This window comes from Oncorhynchus kisutch, linkage group LG17 (assembly GCF_002021735.2).
Source record: "Oncorhynchus kisutch isolate 150728-3 linkage group LG17, Okis_V2, whole genome shotgun sequence".
Lineage (NCBI taxonomy): Eukaryota > Metazoa > Chordata > Actinopteri > Salmoniformes > Salmonidae > Oncorhynchus > Oncorhynchus kisutch.
In genome coordinates, this window is record NC_034190.2 from 30,457,090 (window position 1) to 30,479,225 (window position 22,136).

The window sequence follows — 22,136 nt, forward strand, 5'->3', positions numbered from 1 at the left end:
CAACAACAATTGTAGCTGCTTCCTCAACCACTACAGCAGCCCCTACTGCAACTAGAAATGAAGATCCTTCTACAATAACCACAACAACATCCCCTATGACAACTGCAGCTCCTACTACAACCCCCGGAGCTCCTACGGCCACTACAACAGCAGCAACTCTTACAACAACAACTGAAGCTGCTTCCACAAGCACTACTGCAGGCCTTACTGCAACTAGAAATGAAGATCCTTCTACAATAACCACAAACACTGTAGCTGCTTCCACAACCACTACTGCATTACCTACTGCAACCACGACTGTAGTTTCTTCCACAACCACTACTGCAGTCCTTACTGCAACCACAACTGAAGCTTCTTCTACAACAACTACTGCAGCCCTTACTGGAACCACAACTGAAGCTTCTTCTAAAACAACTATAGCACCTACGACAACCACAACAATCTCCCCTTCGACAACTGTAGCTCCAACAACGCCAATCAAAACCGAAGGTCCTACTACCATTTTAACTCCTACGACAACCACAACTGTAGCACCAACAGCAGCCACAACAACAACTGTAGCACCTACAACAACAACTTTTTCAACAACTGCAGCTCCAACAACTGTAGCTCCTACAACGCCAATCAAAACTGCAGGACCTACTACCATTGTAAGTCCTACGACAAACACAAATGTAGCTCCTACAGAAACCACAACGGAAGCTTCTGCTACAACAACTGTAGAAACTACGACTACCACAACAACATCCCCTACGAGAACTGCAGCTCCTACTACAACTACCATATCTCCTACGGCCACTACAACTGTAGCAGCTCCAACAACAACTGAAGCTGCTACCTCAACCACTACAGCAGCCCCTACTGCAACTAGAAATGAAGATCCTTCTACAATAACCACAACAACATCCCCTACGACAACTGCAGCTCCTACTACAACCACCGGAGCTCCTACGGCCACTACAACAGCAGCAGCTCTTACAACAACAACTGAAGCTGCTTCCACAAGCACTACTGCAGCCCTTACTGCAACCACATCTGAAGCTTCTTCTACAACAACTATAGCACCTACGACAACATCCCCTTCGACAACTGCAGCTCCAACAACGCCAATCACAACCGAAGGTCCTACTACCATTTTAACTCCTACGACAACCACAACTGTAGCACCTACAGCAGCCACAACAACAACTGTAGCACCTACGACAACATCTTTTTCGACAACTGCAGCTCCAACAACTGTAGCGCCAACAACTATAGCACCTACGACAACCACAACAATCTCCCCTACGACAACTGTAGCTCCAACAACGCCAATCACAACCGAAGGTCCTACTACCATTTTAACTCCTACGACAACCACAACTGGAGCACCTACAGCAACCACAAAAACAACTGTAGAACCTATGACAACCACAACAACATCCTTTTCGACAACTGCAGCTCCAACAACTGTGTCTCCTACAACGCCAATCAAAACTGCAGGACCCACTGCCATTGTAAGTCCTACGACAAACACAAATGTAGCTCCTACATCAACCACAACAGCAGCTAGTACAACAACTGGAGCTCCAACTACCACTACAACTGCAGCAGCACCAACTGTAGCTGCATCCACAACCACTACTGCAGCCCCTATGACAACAACAACTCTAGCTCATACAACAACAACGTTAGCTACAATAGCAGGCACAACAGCAGCTGCAACGACAACCACTGCAGCTTCTATAACATCTACAACAAGCGCAACAATACCACCTACGGCAACAACTACAGCTTCTACTATGACAGAAATGGTAGATCCTGCGATCACGACAAATGATGCAGCTACTACGACAACCACAGCTCCTACAACTCCAACTGTAGCTTCTTCCACAAGAACAAGTGCAGCTCCTACTACAACCACAACAGAAGCTTCTTCTACAACAACTGTAGAAACTACAACTACCACAACAACATCCCCTACGACAACTGCAGCTCCTACTACAACTACCGTAGCTCCTACGGCCACTACAACAGCAGCAGCTCTTACAACAACAACTGAAGCTGCTTCCACAAGCACTACTGCAGCCCCTACTGCAACCACAACAGAAGCTTCTTCTACAACAACTGTAGAAACTACGACTACCACAACAACATCCCCTACGACAACTGCAGCTCCTACTACAACCACCGGAGCTCGTACGGCCACTACAACAGCAGCAGCTCTTACAACAACAACTGAAGCTGCTTCCACAAGCACTACTGCATCCCCTACAGCAACCACAACAGAAGCTTCTTCTACAACAACTGTAGAAACTACGACTACCACAACATCCCCTACGACAACTGCAGCTCCTACTACAACCACCGGAGCTCCTACGGCCACTACAACTGCAGCAGCTCCAACAACAATTGTAGCTGCTTCCTCAACCACTACAGCAGCCCCTACTGCAACTAGAAATGAAGATCCTTCTACAATAACAACAACAACATCCCCTACGACAACTGCAGCTCCTACTACAACCACCGGAGCACCTACGGCCACTACAACTGCAGCAGCTCCAACAACAATTGTAGCTGCTTCCTCAACCACTACAGCAGCCCCTACTGCAACTAGAAATGAAGATCCTTCTACAATAACCACAACAACATCCCCTACGACAACTGCAGCTCCTACTACAACCACCGGAGCTCCTACGGCCACTACAACAGCAGCAGCTCTTACAACAACAACTGAAGCTGCTTCCACAAGCACTACTGCAGCCCCTACTGCAACCACAACTGAAGCTTCTTCTACAACAACTATAGCAACTACGACAACATCCCTTTCGACAACTGCAGCTCCTACTACAACAAATGAAGCTGCTTCCACAACCACTACTGCATTACCTACTGCAACCACGACTGAAGCTTCTTCCACAACCACTACAGCTACCCTTACTGGAACCACAACTGAAGCTTCTTCTAAAACAACTATAGCACCTACGACAACCACAACAATCTCCCCTTCGACAACTGTAGCTCCAACAACGCCAATCACAACTGAAGGTCCTACTACCATTTTAAATCATACGACAACCACAACTGTAGCACCAACAGCAACTGTAGCCGCTACAACCACTACATTTGGAGCAGCTCCAACAACAACACCTGTAGCTGCTTCCTCAACCACTACAGCAGCCCCTACTGTAACCAGAAATGAAGACCCTTCTACAATAACCACAACAACATCCCCTATGACAACTGCAGCACCTACTACAACCACAACAACTGCGGCAGTTCCTACAACAACAACTGAAGCTGCTTCCACAAGCACTACTGCATCCCCTACTGAAACCACAACTGAAGCTTCTTCTACAACTACTATAGCACCTACAACATCTTCGTCGACAACTGCAGCTCCAACAATGCGAATCACAACTGCAGGTCCAACTAATATTTTAACTCCTACGACAACCACAATCGCAGCTCCTACTACAACAACTGAAGCTGATTCCACAACAACTACTGCAGCCCTTACTGCAACCACAACCGAAGCTTCTTCTACAACAACTATAGCACCTACGACAACCACAACAATCTCCCCTTCGACAACTGTAGCTCCAACAATGCCAATCACAACTGAAGGTCTTACTACAATTTTAACTCCTACGACAACAACAACTGTAGCACCTACAGCAACCACAACAACTGTAGCACCTACGACAACCACAACAACATCCTTTTCGACAACTGCAGTTCCTACTACAACTACCATAGCTCCTATGGCCACTACAACTGCAGCAGCTCCAACAACAACTGAAGCTGCTTCCTCAACCACTACAGCAGCCCCCACTGCAACCAGAAATGAAGATTCTTCTACAATAACCACAACAACCTCCACTACGACAACTGCAGCTCCTACTACAACAATTGTAGCTCCTACGGCCACAACAACTGCAGCAGTTCCTAGAACCACAACCGACGCATCTTCTACAACAACTATAGCACCTACGACAACCACAATAATCTCCCATTCGACAACTGTTGCTCCTACTACAACAACAGTAGCTCCTACAACACCAATCACAACTGAAGGTCCTACTACCATTTTAACTCCTACAGCATCCACAACAGCAGCTACTACAGCAACTTTAGCCGCTACAACCACTACATCTGCAGCAGCTCCAACAACAACAACTGTCGCCGCTACAACCATTGCAACTGTAGCTGCTTCCTCAACCACTAAAGCAGCCCCTACTGCAACCAGAAATGAAGATCCTTCTACAATAACCACACCATCCCCTACAACAAATGCAGCTCCTACTCCAACCACACTAGCTCATACAGCCACTACAACTATAGCAGAACCTACAACAACAACTGAAGCTGCTTTCACAAGCACTACTGCAGCCTCAACTGCAACCACAACTGACGCTTCTTCTACAACAACTATAGCACCTACGACAACCACAACAACCTCCCCTTTGACAACTGTTGCTCCTACAACAACTGTAGCTGCTTCCTCAACCACTACAGCAGCCCCTACTGTAACCAGAAATGAAGACCCTTCTACAATAACCACAACAACATCCCCTACAACAACTGCATCTCCTACTACAACAACTGAAGCGCCTACAATGCCCATCACACCCGCAGCCACAAATACCATTTTAACTCCTACGACAAACACAACTGCAGCTCCTACAGCAACCACAACTGAAGCTTCTTCTACACCAACTATAGCACCTACGACAACATCCCCTTCGACTGCAGCTCCTACTACAACAACTGTAGCTACTGCATTCCCTACTCCAACCACAACTGAAGCTGCTTCCACAACAACTACTGCAGACCCTACTGCAACCAGAAATGAAGATCCTTCTACAATAAACACAACATCCCCTACGACAACTGCAGCTCCTACTACAACAACTGTAGCTCCTACGGCCACTACAACTATAGCAGCACCTACAACAACAACTACAGCTGCTTTCACAAGCACTACTGCCGCCCCTACTGCAACCACATCTGAAGCTTCTTCTACAACAACTACAGCATCTACGACAACATCCCCTTTGACAACTGCAGCTCCTACAACGCCAGTCACAACTACCATTTTACCTCCTACGACAAACACAACTGCAGCTCCTACTACAACAACTATAGCTGATTCCACAACCACTACTGCATTCCCTACTCCAACCACAACTGACGCTTCTTCTACAACAACTATTTTACCTACTGTAGCCAGAAATGTAGATCCTTCTACAATAATCAAAACAACATCCCCTATGACAACTGCAGCTCCTACTACAGCCAATGTAGCTACTACGACCACAACAACTGCAGGAGTTCCTACAACAACAATTGAAGCTGCTTCCACAAGCACTACTGCAGCCCCTACTGGAACCACAACTGAAGCTTCATTGACAACTACAAATGAAGCAGAAATCATAACTGTAACTCATATCACACCCACAATTGCAGCTTCGACTACAACAACTGTAGCTCCTACAACCACTACAGAACCTACTATGTCAATCATAACTGCAGGTCCTACTACCATTTTAACTGCTACGACAACCACAACTGTAGCTCCTCCAGAAACCACAACAGCAGATACTACAATAACTGTAGCTCCTACCACCACTACAGCACCCACTACGTCAATATTAACTGAAGGTCCTAGTACCATTTTAACTTCTACGACAACCAAAACTGACGCTCCTCCTACAACAACTGTAGTTCCTACAATCTCTACAACCTCATCACCTACTATGTCAATCACAACTGCAGGTCCTACCACCACTTTAACTGCTAGGACAACCACAGCTGAAGCTCCTACAGAAATCACAACCGTAGCTCCGATGACCACTGAAACTGCAGCACCTACTAAGTCAATCTCAACTGCAGGTCCTATTTCCATTATAACTCATACGACAACTACAAATGAAGCTATTATAGAAATCACAACTGTTGCTCCTATGACCCCCACAATTGCAGCTTCTACTACAACTGTAGCTCCTACGACCACTACAACTGCAGCAGCTCCTATAAAAACAACTGTAGCTGCTTCCACAACTGCAGCACCTACTACGTCAATTACAACTCCAGCTCCTATTACCATTTTACCTCCTACGACAAGCACAACTGAAGCTCCTTCAGACGTCACTACTGTAGCTCCCACGATCACTACAACTGCAGCAGCTCCTACAACAACAACTGTAGATGCTTCTACAACTACTACTGCATCCCCTACTGCAACCACAACTGAAGCTCCTTCTACAACAACTGTAGCTCCTTCAATGCCAATCACAACTGCAGCTCCTACAACAACAAATCATAATCCTACAACCTCTACAACTTCAGCACCCACTATGTCATTCACAACTGCAGGTCCTACTACCATTTTACCTCCTTCGACAACCACAACTGTATCACCTACGACAACCACAACAACATCCACTACAACAACTGTAGCTCCTACAATGTCAATCTCAACTGCAAGTCCTACTACCAATTTAACTTCAACGACAACCACAACTGTAGCTCTTATGACCCCCACAATTGCAGCTTCTACTTCAACAACTGTTGCTCCCACGACCACAACTGCAGCAGCTCCTATAACAACAACTGAGGCTCCTTCAGACGTCACTACTGTAGCTCCTTTGAACCCCACAATTGCAGCTTCTTCTTCAACAACTGTAGCTCCCACGATCACTACAACTTTAGCAGCTCCTACAACAAAAATTGTAGCTGTTTCCACAACTACTACTGCATCCCCTATTACAAATCTCGCTCCTACAACCTCTACAACTTCAGCAACCACTGCGTCATTCACAACTGCAGGTCCTACTAGAATTTTACCTCATTCGACAAGCACAACTGTATCACCTACAACAACAACCACTACAACAACTGTAGCTCCTACAATGTCGATCTCAACTGCAGGTCATACTACCAATTTAACTCCAATGACAATCACAACTGAAGCTCCTACAGACATCACAACTGTAGCTCCTATGCCCCCCACAATTGCAACTTCAACTACAACTGTAGCATCACCTACAACAACAAATGCAGATGCTTCCACAACCACAAATGCAGCACCTACTACATCAATCACAACTGCAGGTCCTACTACCATCTTGACTCCTAAGACAATCACAACTGAAGCTTCTACAGAAATCACAACTGTAGCTCTTATGACCCCCACAATTGCAGATTCTACTACAACAACTGTAGCTCCCATGACCACTACAACCGCCGAAGCTCCTACAACAAAAACTGTAGCTGCTTCCATAAACACAACAGCAGCACCTACTACGTCAGTCAACACTGCAGGTTCTACAGAAATCACAACTGTAGCTCTTATGACCCCCACAATTGCAGCTTCTACTTCAACAACTGTAGCTCCCACGACCACTACAACTGCAGCAGCTCCTATAACAACAACTGTAGCTGCGTCCATAAACACAACAGCAGCACCTACTACGTCAATCACAACTGCAGGTCCTACTAACATTTTAACTCCTACGACAAGCACAACTGATGCTCCTTCAGACGTCACTACTGTAGCTCCTTTGAACCCCACAATTGCAGCTTCTTCTTCAACAAATGTAGCGCCCACGATCACTACAACTGCAGAAGCTCCTACAACAACAACTGTAGCTCCTTCTACAACTACTACTGCATCCCCTACTGCAACCACAACAGAAGCTTCTTCTACTACAACTGTAGCACCAATGACTTCAGGAACAACAGTCCCAACCACAACTGCAGCTAATTCCTCAACTGTAGCTCCTTCAATGCCAATCATAACTGCAGCTCCTACAACAACAACTCTTGCTCCTACAACCTCTACAACTTCAGCACCCACTACGTCATTCACAACTGCAGCTCCTACTACCATTTTACCTCCTTTGACAACCACAACAGCATCAACTACAACAACTGTTGCTCCTACAATGTCAATCTCAACTCCAGGTCCTCCTACCAATTTAATTCCAACGACAACCACAACTGAAGCTCCTACAGACATCACAACTGTAGCTCCTATGCCCCCCACAATTGCAACTTCAACGACAACTGTTGAATCATCTACAACAACAACTGCAGATGCTTCCACAACCACAAGTGCAGCACCTACTACATCAATCACAACTGCAGGTCCTACTACCATTTTGACTCCTAAGACAATCACAACTGAAGCTCCTACAGAAATCACAACTGTAGCTCTTATGCCCCCCACAATTGCAACTTCAACTACAACAACTGTTGCTCCCATGATCACTACAACTGCAGAAGCTCCTACAACAACAACTGCAGATGCTTCTACATTTACTACTGCATCCCCTACTGCAACCACAACAGAAGCTCCTTCTACAACAACTGTAGCACCAATGACTTTAGGAACAACAGTCCCAACGACAACTGCAGCTAATTCCTCAACTTTAGCTCCTTCAATGCCAATCCCAACTGCAGCTCCTACAACAACAACTCTTGCTCCAACAACCTCTACAACTTCAGCACCCACTACGTTATTCACAACTGCAGGTCCTACTACCATTTTACCTCCTTCGACAACCACAACAACATCCACTACAACAACTGTAGCTCCTACAATGTCAATCTCAACTGCAGGTCCTACTACCATTTTGACTCCTAAGACAATCACAACTGAAACTCTTACAGACATCACAACTGTAGCTCCTATGCCCCCCACAATTGCAACTTCAACTGTAGCATCACCTACAACAACAACTGCAGATGTTTCTACAACCACAGGTGTAGCACCTACTACATCAATCACAACTGCAGGTCCTACTACCATTTTGACTCCTAAGACAACCACAACTGAAGCTCCTACAGACATCATAACTGTAGCTCCTATGCCCCCCACAATTGCAACTTCAATTACAACTGTAGCATCACCTGCAACAACAACTGCAGATGCTTCCACAACCACAAGAGCAGCACCTACTACATCAATCCCAACTGCAGGTCCTACTATCATTTTACCTCAATCGACAACCACAACAACATCCACTACAACAACTGTAGCTCCTACAATGTCAATCTCAACTGCAGGTCCTACTGCCAATTTAACTCCAAAGACAACAACAACTGAAGCTCTTACAGACATCACAACTGTAGCTCCTCTGCCCCCCACAATTGCAACTTCAAATGTAGCATCACCTACCACAACAACTGCAGATGCTTCCACAACCACAGGTGCAGCACCTACTACATCAATCACAACTGCAGGTCCTACTATAATTTTACCTCAATCGACAACCACAACAACATCCACTACAACAACTGTAGCTCCTACAATGTCAATCTCAACTGCAGGTCCTACTACCAATTTAACTCCAACGACAACCACAACTGAAGCTCCTACAGACATCATAACTGTAGCTCCTATGCCCCCCACAATTGCAACTTCAACTACAACTGTTGAATCACCTACAACAACAACTACAGATGCTTCCACAACCACAAGTGCAGCACCTACTACATCAATCCCAACTGCAGGTCCTACCACCATTTTGACTCCTAAGACAATCACAACTGAAGCTCCTACAGAAATCACAACTGTAGCTCTTATGACCCCCACAATTGCAGCTTCTACTTCAACAACTGTTGCTCCCACGACCACAACTGCAGCAGCTCCTATAACAACAACTGTAGATGCTTCCATAAACACAACAGCAGCACCTACTACGTCAATCACAACTGCAGGTCCTACTAACATTTTAACTCCAACGACAAGCACAACTGAGGCTCCTTCAGACGTCACTACTGTTGCTCCTTTGAACCCCACAATTGCAGCTTCTTCTTCAACAACTGTAGCTCCCACGATCACTACAACTGCAGAAGCTCCTACAACAACAACTGCAGCTGCTTCTACATTTACTACTGCATCCCCTACTGCAACCACAACAGAAGCTCCTTCTACAACAACTGTAGCACCAATGACTTTAGGAACAACAGTCCCAACGACAACTGCAGCTAATTCCTCAACTTTAGCTCCTTCAATTCCAATCCCAACTGCAGCTCCTACAACAACAACTCTTGCTCCTACGACCTCTACAACTTCAGCACCAACTACTTTATTCACAACTGTAGGTCCTACTATAATTTTACCTCAATCGACAACCACAACAACATCCACTACAACAACTGTAGCTCCTACAATGTCAATCTCAACTGCAGGTCCTACTGCCAATTTAACTCCAACGACAACCTCAACTGAAGCTCCAACAGACATCACAACTGTAGCTCCTATGCACCCCACAATTGCAACTTCAACTGTAGCATCACCTACAACAACAACTGCAGATGCTTCCACAACCACAGGTGCAGCACCTACTACATCAATCACAACTGCAAGTCCTACTACCATTTTGACTCCTAAGACAATCACAACTGAAGCTCCTACAGAAATCACAACTCTAGCTCTTATGCCCCCCACAATTGCAACTTCAACTGTAGCATCACCTACAACAACAACTGCAGATGCTTCCACAACCACAGGTGCAGCACCTACTACATCAATCACAACTGCAGGTCCTACTATAATTTTACCTCAATCGACAACCACAACAACATCCACTACAACAACAGTAGCTCCTACAATGTCAATCTCAACTGCAGGTCCTACTACCAATTTAACTCCAACGACAACCACAACTGAAGCTCCTACAGACATCATAACTGTAGCTCCTATGCCCCCCACAATTGCAACTTCAACTACAACTGTTGAATCACCTACAACAACAACTACAGATGCTTCCACAACCACAAGTGCAGCACCTACTACATCAATCCCAACTGCAGGTCCTACCACCATTTTGACTCCTAAGACAATCACAACTGAAGCTCCTACAGAAATCACAACTGTAGCTCTTATGAAACCCACATTTGCAGCTTCTACTTCAACAACTGTTGCTCCCACGACCACAACTGCAGCAGCTCCTATAACAACAACTGTAGATGCTTCCATAAACACAACAGCAGCACCTACTACGTCAATCACAACTGCAGGTCCTACTAACATTTTAACTCCAACGAGAAGCACAACTGAGGCTCCTTCAGACGTCACTACTGTTGCTCCTTTGAACCCCACAATTGCAGCTTCTTCTTCAACAACTGTAGCTCCCACGATCACTACAACTGCAGAAGCTCCTACAACAACAACTGCAGCTGCTTCTACATTTACTACTGCATCCCCTACTGCAACCACAACAGAAGCTCCTTCTACAACAACTGTAGCACCAATGACTTTAGGAACAACAGTCCCAACAACAACTGCAGCTAATTCCTCAACTTTAGCTCCTTCAATTCCAATCCCAACTGCAGCTCCTACAACAACAACTCTTGCTCCTACGACCTCTACAACTTCAGCACCAACTACTTTATTCACAACTGTAGGTCCTACTACCATTTTACCTCAATCGACAACCACAACAACATCCACTACAACAACTGTAGCTCCTACAATGTCAATCTCAACTGCAGGTCCTACTGCCAATTTAACTCCAACGACAACAACAACTGAAGCTCTTACAGACATCACAACTGTAGCTCCTCTGCCCCCCACAATTGCAACTTCAAATGTAGCATCACCTACAACAACAACTGCAGATGCTTCTACAACCACAGGTGCAGCACCTACCACATCAATCACAACTGCTGGTCCTACTACCATTTTGACTCCTAAGACAATCACAACTGAAGCTCCTACAGAAATCACAACTGTAGCTCTTATGCCCCCCACAATTGCAACTTCAATTACAACTGTAGCATCACCTGCAACAACAACTACAGATGCTTCCACAACCACAAGTGCAGCACCTACTACATCAATCCCAACTGCAGGTCCTACTATCATTTTACCTCAATCGACAACCACAACAACATCCACTGCAACAACCGTAGCTCCTACAATGTCAATCTCAACAGCAGGTCCTACTGCCAATTTAATTCCAACGACAACAACAACTGAAGCTCTTACAGACATCACAACTGTAGCTCCTCTGCCCCCCACAATTGCAACTTCAAATGTAGCATCACCTACAACAACAACTGCAGATGCTTCTACAACCACAGGTGCAGCACCTACCACATCAATCACAACTGCTGGTCCTACTACCATTTTGACTCCTAAGACAATCACAACTGAAGCTCCTACAGAAATCACAACTGTAGCTCTTATGCCCCCCACAATTGCAACTTCAATTACAACTGTAGCATCACCTGCAACAACAACTACAGATGCTTCCACAACCACAAGTGCAGCACCTACTACATCAATCCCAACTGCAGGTCCTACTATCATTTTACCTCAATCGACAACCACAACAACATCCACTGCAACAACCGTAGCTCCTACAATGTCAATCTCAACTGCAGGTCCTACTGCCAATTTAACTCCAACGACAACAACAACTGAAGCTCTTACAGACATCACAACTGTAGCTCCTCTGCCCCCCACAATTGCAACTTCAAATGTAGCATCACCTACAACAACAACTGCAGATGCTTCTACAACCACAGGTGCAGCACCTACTACATCAATCACAACTGCAGGTCCTACTACCATTTTGACTCCTAATACAATCACAACTGAAACTCTTACAGACATCACAACTGTAGCTCCTATGCCTCCCACAATTGCAACTTCAACTGTAGCATCACCTACAACAACAACTGCAGATGCTTCCACAACCACAGGTGCAGCACCTACCACATCAATCACAACTGCAGGTCCTACTACCATTTTGACTCCTAAGACAATCACAACTGAAGCTCCTACAGAAATCACAACTGTAGCTCTTATGCCCCCCACAATTGCAACTTCAACTGTAGCATCACCTACAACAACGACTGCAGATGCTTCCACAACCACAGGTGCAGCACCTACTACATCAATCCCAACTGCAGGTCCTACTATCATTTTACCTCAATCGACAACCACAACAACATCCACTGCAACAACTGTAGCTCCTACAATGTCAATCTCAACTGCAGGTCCTACTGCCAATTTAACTCCAACGACAACAACAACTGAAGCTCTTACAGACATCCCAACTGTAGCTCCTCTGCCCCCCACAATTGCAACTTCAAATGTAGCATCACCTACAACAACAACTGCAGATGTTTCTACAACCACAGGTGCAGCACCTACCACATCAATCACAACTGCTGGTCCTACTACCATTTTGACTCCTAAGACAATCACAACTGAAGCTCCTACAGAAATCACAACTGTAGCTCTTATGCCCCCCACAATTGCAACTTCAATTACAACTGTAGCATCACCTGCAACAACAACTACAGATGCTTCCACAACCACAAGTGCAGCACCTACTACATCAATCCCAACTGCAGGTCCTACTATCATTTTACCTCAATCGACAACCACAACAACATCCACTGCAACAACTGTAGCTCCTACAATGTCAATCTCAACTGCAGGTCCTACTGCCAATTTAACTCCAACGACAACAACAACTGAAGCTCTTACAGACATCACAACTGTAGCTCCTCTGCCCCCCACACTTGCAACTTCAAATGTAGCATCACCTACAACAACAACTGCAGATGTTTCTACAACCACAGGTGCAGCACCTACCACATCAATCACAACTGCAGGTCCTACTACCATTTTGACTAATAATACAATCACAACTGAAACTCTTACAGACATCACAACTGTAGCTCCTATGCCTCCCACAATTGCAACTTCAACTGTAGCATCACCTACAACAACAACTGCAGATGCTTCCACAACCACAGGTGCAGCACCTACCACATCAATCACAACTGCAGGTCCTACTATCATTTTGACTCCTAAGACAATCACAACTGACGCTCCTACAGAAATCACAACTGTAGCTCTTATGCCCCCCACAATTGCAACTTCAACTGTAGCATCACCTACAACAACGACTGCAGATGCTTCCACAACCACAGGTGCAGCACCTACTACATCAATCACAACTGCAGGTCCTACTATAATTTTACCTCAATCGACAACCACAACAACATCCACTACAACAACTGTAGCTCCTACAATGTCAATCTCAACTGCAGGTCCTACTACCAATTTAACTCCAACGACAACCACAACTGAAGCTCCTACAGACATCATAACTGTAGCTCCTATGCCCCCCACAATTGCAACTTCAATTACAACTGTAGCATCACCTGCAACAACAACTACAGATGCTTCCACAACCACAAGTGCAGCACCTACTACATCAATCCCAACTGCAGGTCCTACTATAATTTTACCTCAATCGACAACCACAACAACATCCACTGCAACAACTGTAGCTCCTACAACGTCAATCTCAACTGCAGGTCCTACTGCCAATTTAACTCCAACGACAACAACAACTGAAGCTCTTACAGACATCACAACTGTAGCTCCTCTGCCCCCCACAATTGCAACTTCAAATGTAGCATCACCTACAACAACAACTGCAGATGTTTCTACAACCACAGGTGTAGCACCTACTACATCAATCCCAACTGCAGGTCCTACTACCATTTTGACTCCTAAGACAATCACAACTGAAGCTCCTACAGAAATCACAACTGTAGCTCTCATGCCCCCCACAATTGCAACTTCAATTACAACTGTAGCATCACCTACAACAACAACTGCAGATGCTTCCACAACCTCAGGTGCAGCACCTACTACATCAATCCCAACTGCAGGTCCTACTATCATTTTACCTCAATCGACAACCACAACAACATCCACTGCAACAACTGTAGCTCCTACAATGTCAATCTCAACTGCAGGTCCTACTGCCAATTTAACTCCAACGACAACAACAACTGAAGCTCTTACAGACATCACAACTGTAGCTCCTCTGCCCCCCACAATTGCAACTTCAAATGTAGCATCACCTACAACAACAACTGCAGATGCTTCCACAACCACAGGTGCAGCACCTACCACATCAATCACAACTGCAGGTCCTACTACCATTTTGACTCCTAAGACAATCACAACTGAAGCTCCTACAGAAATCACAACTGTAGCTCTTATGCCCCCCACAATTGCAGCTTCTACTTCAACAACTGTTGCTCCCACGACCACAACTGCAGCAGCTCCTATAACAACAACTGTAGATGCTTCCATAAACACAACAGCAGCACCTACTACGTCAATCACAACTGCAGGTCCTACTAACATTTTAACTCCAACGACAAGCACAACTGAGGCTCCTTCAGACGTCACTACTGTTGCTCCTTTGAACCCCACAATTGCAGCTTCTTCTTCAACAACTGTAGCTCCCACGATCACTACAACTGCAGAAGCTCCTACAACAACAACTGCAGCTGCTTCTACATTTACTACTGCATCCCCTACTGCAACCACAACAGAAGCTCCTTCTACAACAACTGTAGCACCAATGACTTTAGGAACAACAGTCCCAACGACAACTGCAGCTAATTCCTCAACTTTAGCTCCTTCAATTCCAAGCCCAACTGCAGCTCCTACAACAACAACTCTTGCTCCTACGACCTCTACAACTTCAGCACCAACTACTTTATTCACAACTGTAGGTCCTACTACCATTTTACCTCCTTCAACAACCACAACAACATCCACTACAACAACTGTTGCTCCTACAATGTCAATCTCAGCTGCAGGTCCTACTGCCAATTTAACTCCAACGACAACCTCAACTGATGCTCCAACAGACATCACAACTGTAGCTCCTATGCACCCCACAATTGCAACTTCAACTGTAGCATCACCTACAACAACAACTGCAGATGCTTCCACAACCACAGGTGCAGCACCTACCACATCAATCACAACTGCAGGTCCTACTACCATTTTGACTCCTAAGACAATCACAACTGAAGCTCCTACAGAAATCACAACTGTAGCTCTTATGCCCCCCACAATTGCAACTTCAATTACAACTGTAGCATCACCTGCAACAACAACTACAGATGCTTCCACAACCACAAGTGCAGCACCTACTACATCAATCCCAACTGCAGGTCCTACTATCATTTTACCTCAATCGACAACCACAACAACATCCACTGCAACAACTGTAGCTCCTACAATGTCAATCTCAACTGCAGGTCCTACTGCCAATTTAACTCCAACGACAACAACAACTGAAGCTCTTACAGACATCACAACTGTAGCTCCTCTGCCCCCCACAATTGCAACTTCAAATGTAGCATCACCTACAACAACAACTGCAGATGTTTCTACAACCACAGGTGTAGCACCTACTACATCAATCACAACTGCAGGTCCTACTACCATTTTGACTCCTAATACAATCACAACTGAAACTCTTACAGACATCACAACTGTAGCTCCTATGCCTCCCACAATTGCAACTTCAACTGTAGCATCACCTACAACAACAACTGCAGATGATTCCACAACCACAGGTGCAGCACCTACTACATCAATCCCAACTGCAGGTCCTACTACCATTTTGACTCCTAAGACAATCACAACTGAAGCTCCTACAGAAATCACAACTGTAGCTCTCATGCCCCCCACAATTGCAACTTCAATTACAACTGTAGCATCACCTGCAACAACAACTACAGATGCTTCCACAACCACAAGTGCAGCACCTACTACATCAATCCCAACTGCAGGTCCTACTATCATTTTACCTCAATCGACAACCACAACAACATCCACTGCAACAACTGTAGCTCCTACAATGTCAATCTCAACTGCAGGTCCTACTGCCAATTTAACTCCAACGACAACAACAACTGAAGCTCTTACAGACATCACAACTGTAGCTCCTCTGCCCCCCACAATTGCAACTTCAAATGTAGCATCACCTACAACAACAACTGCAGATGTTTCTACAACCACAGGTGTAGCACCTACTACATCAATCACAACTGCAGGTCCTACTACCATTTTGACTCCTAATACAATCACAACTGAAACTCTTACAGACATCACAACTGTAGCTCCTATGCCTCCCACAATTGCAACTTCAACTGTAGCATCACCTACAACAACAACTGCAGATGCTTCCACAACCACAGGTGCAGCACCTACTACATCAATCCCAACTGCAGGTCCTACTACCATTTTGACTCCTAAGACAATCACAACTGAAGCTCCTACAGAAATCACAACTGTAGCTCTCATGCCCCCCACAATTGCAACTTCAATTACAACTGTAGCATCACCTACAACAACAACTGCAGATGCTTCCACAACCACAGGTGCAGCACCTACTACATCAATCCCAACTGCAGGTCCTACTATCATTTTACCTCAATCGACAACCACAACAACATCCACTACAACAACTGTAGCTCCTACAATGTCAATCTCAACTGCAGGTCCTACTGCCAATTTAACTCCAACGACAACAACAACTGAAGCTCTTACAGACATCACAACTGTAGCTCCTCTGCCCCCCACAATTGCAACTTCAAATGTAGCATCACCTACAACAACAACAACTGCAGATGCTTCTACAACCACAGGTGCAGCACCTACCACATCAATCACAACTGCAGGTCCTACTATCATTTTGACTCCTAAGACAATCACAACTGAAGCTCCTACAGAAATCACAACTGTAGCTCTTATGCCCCCCACAATTGCAACTTCAACTGTAGCATCACCTACAACAACGACTGCAGATGCTTCCACAACCACAGGTGCAGCACCTACTACATCAATCACAACTGCAGGTCCTACTATAATTTTACCTCAATCGACAACCACAACAACATCCACTACAACAACTGTAGCTCCTACAATGTCAATCTCAACTGCAGGTCCTACTACCAATTTAACTCCAACGACAACCACAACTGAAGCTCCTACAGACATCATAACTGTAGCTCCTATGCCCCCCACAATTGCAACTTCAATTACAACTGTAGCATCACCTGCAACAACAACTACAGATGCTTACACAACCACAGGTGCAGCACCTACTACATCAATCCCAACTGCAGGTCCTACTATCATTTTACCTCAATCGACAACCACAACAACATCCACTGCAACAACTGTAGCTCCTACAACGTCAATCTCAACTGCAGGTCCTACTGCCAATTTAACTCCAACGACAACAACAACTGAAGCTCTTACAGACATCACAACTGTAGCTCCTCTGCCCCCCACAATTGCAACTTCAAATGTAGCATCACCTACAACAACAACTGCAGATGTTTCTACAACCACAGGTGTAGCACCTACTACATCAATCACAACTGCAGGTCCTACTACCATTTTGACTCCTAAGACAATCACAACTGAAACTCTTACAGACATCACAACTGTAGCTCCTATGCCCCCCACAATTGCAACTTCAACTGTAGCATCACCTACAACAACAACTGCAGATGCTTCCACAACCACAGGTGCAGCACCTACTACATCAATCCCAACTGCAGGTCCTACTACCATTTTGACTCCTAAGACAATCACAACTGAAGCTCCTACAGAAATCACAACTGTAGCTCTCATGCCCCCCACAATTGCAACTTCAATTACAACTGTAGCATCACCTACAACAACAACTGCAGATGCTTCCACAACCTCAGGTGCAGCACCTACTACATCAATCCCAACTGCAGGTCCTACTATCATTTTACCTCAATCGACAACCACAACAACATCCACTGCAACAACTGTAGCTCCTACAATGTCAATCTCAACTGCAGGTCCTACTGCCAATTTAACTCCAACGACAACAACAACTGAAGCTCTTACAGACATCACAACTGTAGCTGCTCTGCCCCCCACAATTGCAACTTCAAATGTAGCATCACCTACAACAACAACTGCAGATGTTTCTACAACCACAGGTGTAGCACCTACTACATCAATCACAACTGCAGGTCCTACTACCATTTTGACTCCTAAGACAATCACAACTGAAACTCTTACAGACATCACAACTGTAGCTCCTATGCCCCCCACAATTGCAACTTCAACTGTAGCATCACCTACAACAACAACTGCAGATGCTTCCACAACCACAGGTGCAGCACCTACTACATCAATCCCAACTGCAGGTCCTACTACCATTTTGACTCCTAAGACAATCACAACTGAAGCTCCTACAGAAATCACAACTGTAGCTCTCATGCCCCCCACAATTGCAACTTCAATTACAACTGTAGCATCACCTACAACAACAACTGCAGATGCTTCCACAACCACAGGTGCAGCACCTACTACATCAATCCCAACTGAAGGTCCTACTATCATTTTACCTCAATCGACAACCACAACAACATCCACTACAACAACTGTAGCTCCTACAATGTCAATCTCAACTGCAGGTCCTACTGCCAATTTAACTCCAACGACAACAACAACTGAAGCTCTTACAGACATCACAACTGTAGCTCCTCTGCCCCCCACAATTGCAACTTCAAATGTAGCATCACCTACAACAGCAACTGCAGATGCTTCTACAACCACAGGTGCAGCACCTACCACATATATCACAACTGCAGGTCCTACTACCATTTTGACTCCTAAGACAATCACAACTGAAGCTCCTACAGAAATCACAACTGTAGCTCTTATGCCCCCCACAATTGCAACTTCAACTGTAGCATCACCTACAACAACAACTGCAGATGCTTCCACAACCACAGGTGCAGCACCTACTACATCAATCCCAACTGCAGGTCCTACTACCATTTTGACTCCTAAGACAATCACAACTGAAGCTCCTACAGAAATCACAACTGTAGCTCTCATGCCCCCCACAATTGCAACTTCAATTACAACTGTAGCATCACCTACAACAACAACTGCAGATGCTTCCACAACCACAGGTGCAGCACCTACTACATCAATCCCAACTGAAGGTCCTACTATCATTTTACCTCAATCGACAACCACAACAACATCCACTACAACAACTGTAGCTCCTACAATGTCAATCTCAACTGCAGGTCCTACTGCCAATTTAACTCCAACGACAACAACAACTGAAGCTCTTACAGACATCACAACTGTAGCTCCTCTGCCCCCCACAATTGCAACTTCAAATGTAGCATCACCTACAACAGCAACTGCAGATGCTTCTACAACCACAGGTGCAGCACCTACCACATATATCACAACTGCAGGTCCTACTACCATTTTGACTCCTAAGACAATCACAACTGAAGCTCCTACAGAAATCACAACTGTAGCTCTTATGCCCCCCACAATTGCAACTTCAACTGTAGCATCACCTACAACAACAACTGCAGATGCTTCCACAACCACAGGTGCAGCACCTACTACATCAATCACAACTGCAGGTCCTACTATCATTTTACCTCAATCGACAACCACAACAACATCCACTACAACAACTGTAGCTCCTACAATGTCAATCTCAACTGCAGGTCCTACTACCAATTTAACTCCAACGACAACCACAACTGAAGCTCCTACAGACATCATAACTGTAGCTCCTATGCCCCCCACAATTGCAACTTCAACTGTAGCATCACCTACAACAACAACTGCAGATGCTTCCACAACCACAGGTGCAGCACCTACTACATCAATCCCAACTGCAGGTCCTACTACCATTTTGACTCCTAAGACAATCACAACTGAAGCTCCTACAGAAATCACAACTGTAGCTCTCATGCCCCCCACAATTGCAACTTCAATTACAACTGTAGCATCACCTACAACAACAACTGCAGATGCTTCCACAACCACAGGTGCAGCACCTACTACATCAATCCCAACTGCAGGTCCTACTATCATTTTACCTCAATCGACAACCACAACAACATACACTACAACAACTGTAGCTCCTACAATGTCAATCTCAACTGCAGGTCCTACTGCCAATTTAACTCCAACGACAACAACAACTGAAGCTCTTACAGACATCACAACTGTAGCTCCTCTGCCCCCCACAATTGCAACTTCAACTACAACTGTTGAATCACCTACAACAACAACTACAGATGCTTCCACAACCACAAGTGCAGCACCTACTACATCAATCCCAACTGCAGGTCCTACCACCATTTTGACTCCTAAGACAATCACAACTGAAGCTCCTACAGAAATCACAACTGTAGCTCTTATGACCCCCACAATTGCAGCTTCTACTTCAACAACTGTTGCTCCCACGACCACAACTGCAGCAGCTCCTATAACAACAACTGTAGATGCTTCCATAAACACAACAGCAGCACATACTACGTCAATCACAACTGCAGGTCCTACTAACATTTTAACTCCAACGACAAGCACAACTGAGGCTCCTTCAGACGTCACTACTGTTGCTCCTTTGAACCCCACAATTGCAGCTTCTTCTTCAACAACTGTAGCTCCCACGATCACTACAACTGCAGAAGCTCCTACAACAACAACTGCAGCTGCTTCTACATTTACTACTGCATCCCCTACTGCAACCACAACAGAAGCTCCTTCTACAACAACTGTAGCACCAATGACTTTAGGAACAACAGTCCCAACGACAACTGCAGCTAATTCCTCAACTTTAGCTCCTTCAATTCCAAGCCCAACTGCAGCTCCTACAACAACAACTCTTGCTCCTACGACCTCTACAACTTCAGCACCAACTACTTTATTCACAACTGTAGGTCCTACTACCATTTTACCTCCTTCAACAACCACAACAACATCCACTACAACAACTGTTGCTCCTACAATGTCAATCTCAGCTGCAGGTCCTACTGCCAATTTAACTCCAACGACAACCTCAACTGAAGCTCCAACAGACATCACAACTGTAGCTCCTATGCACCCCACAATTGCAACTTCAACTGTAGCATCACCTACAACAACAACTGCAGATGCTTCCACAACCACAGGTGCAGCACCTACCACATCAATCCCAACTGCAGGTCCTACTACCATTTTGACTCCTAAGACAATCACAACTGAAGCTCCTACAGAAATCACAACTGTAGCTCTCATGCCCCCCACAATTGCAACTTCAATTACAACTGTAGCATCACCTACAACAACAACTGCAGATGCTTCCACAACCACAGGTGCAGCACCTACTACATCAATCCCAACTGCAGGTCCTACTATCATTTTACCTCAATCGACAACCACAACAACATCCACTACAACAACTGTAGCTCCTACAATGTCAATCTCAACTGCAGGTCCTACTGCCAATTTAACT

General features: G+C 45.3%; 1 protein-coding gene across 1 annotated transcript; it reads left to right on the forward strand.

Moving 5' to 3' along the window:
• Positions 1 to 9,040: 9,040 nt before the first annotated feature.
• On the forward strand, positions 9,041 to 22,134 carry LOC116354341 (mucin-19-like). The gene is made up of 3 exons (XM_031793207.1): positions 9,041 to 10,356; positions 11,845 to 22,085; positions 22,117 to 22,134. The coding sequence occupies exons 1-3, from the start codon at positions 9,297 to 9,299 to the stop codon at positions 22,132 to 22,134; spliced, it is 11,319 nt and encodes a 3,772-aa protein (XP_031649067.1). The 5' UTR covers positions 9,041 to 9,296.
• Positions 22,135 to 22,136: the final 2 nt, after the last annotated feature.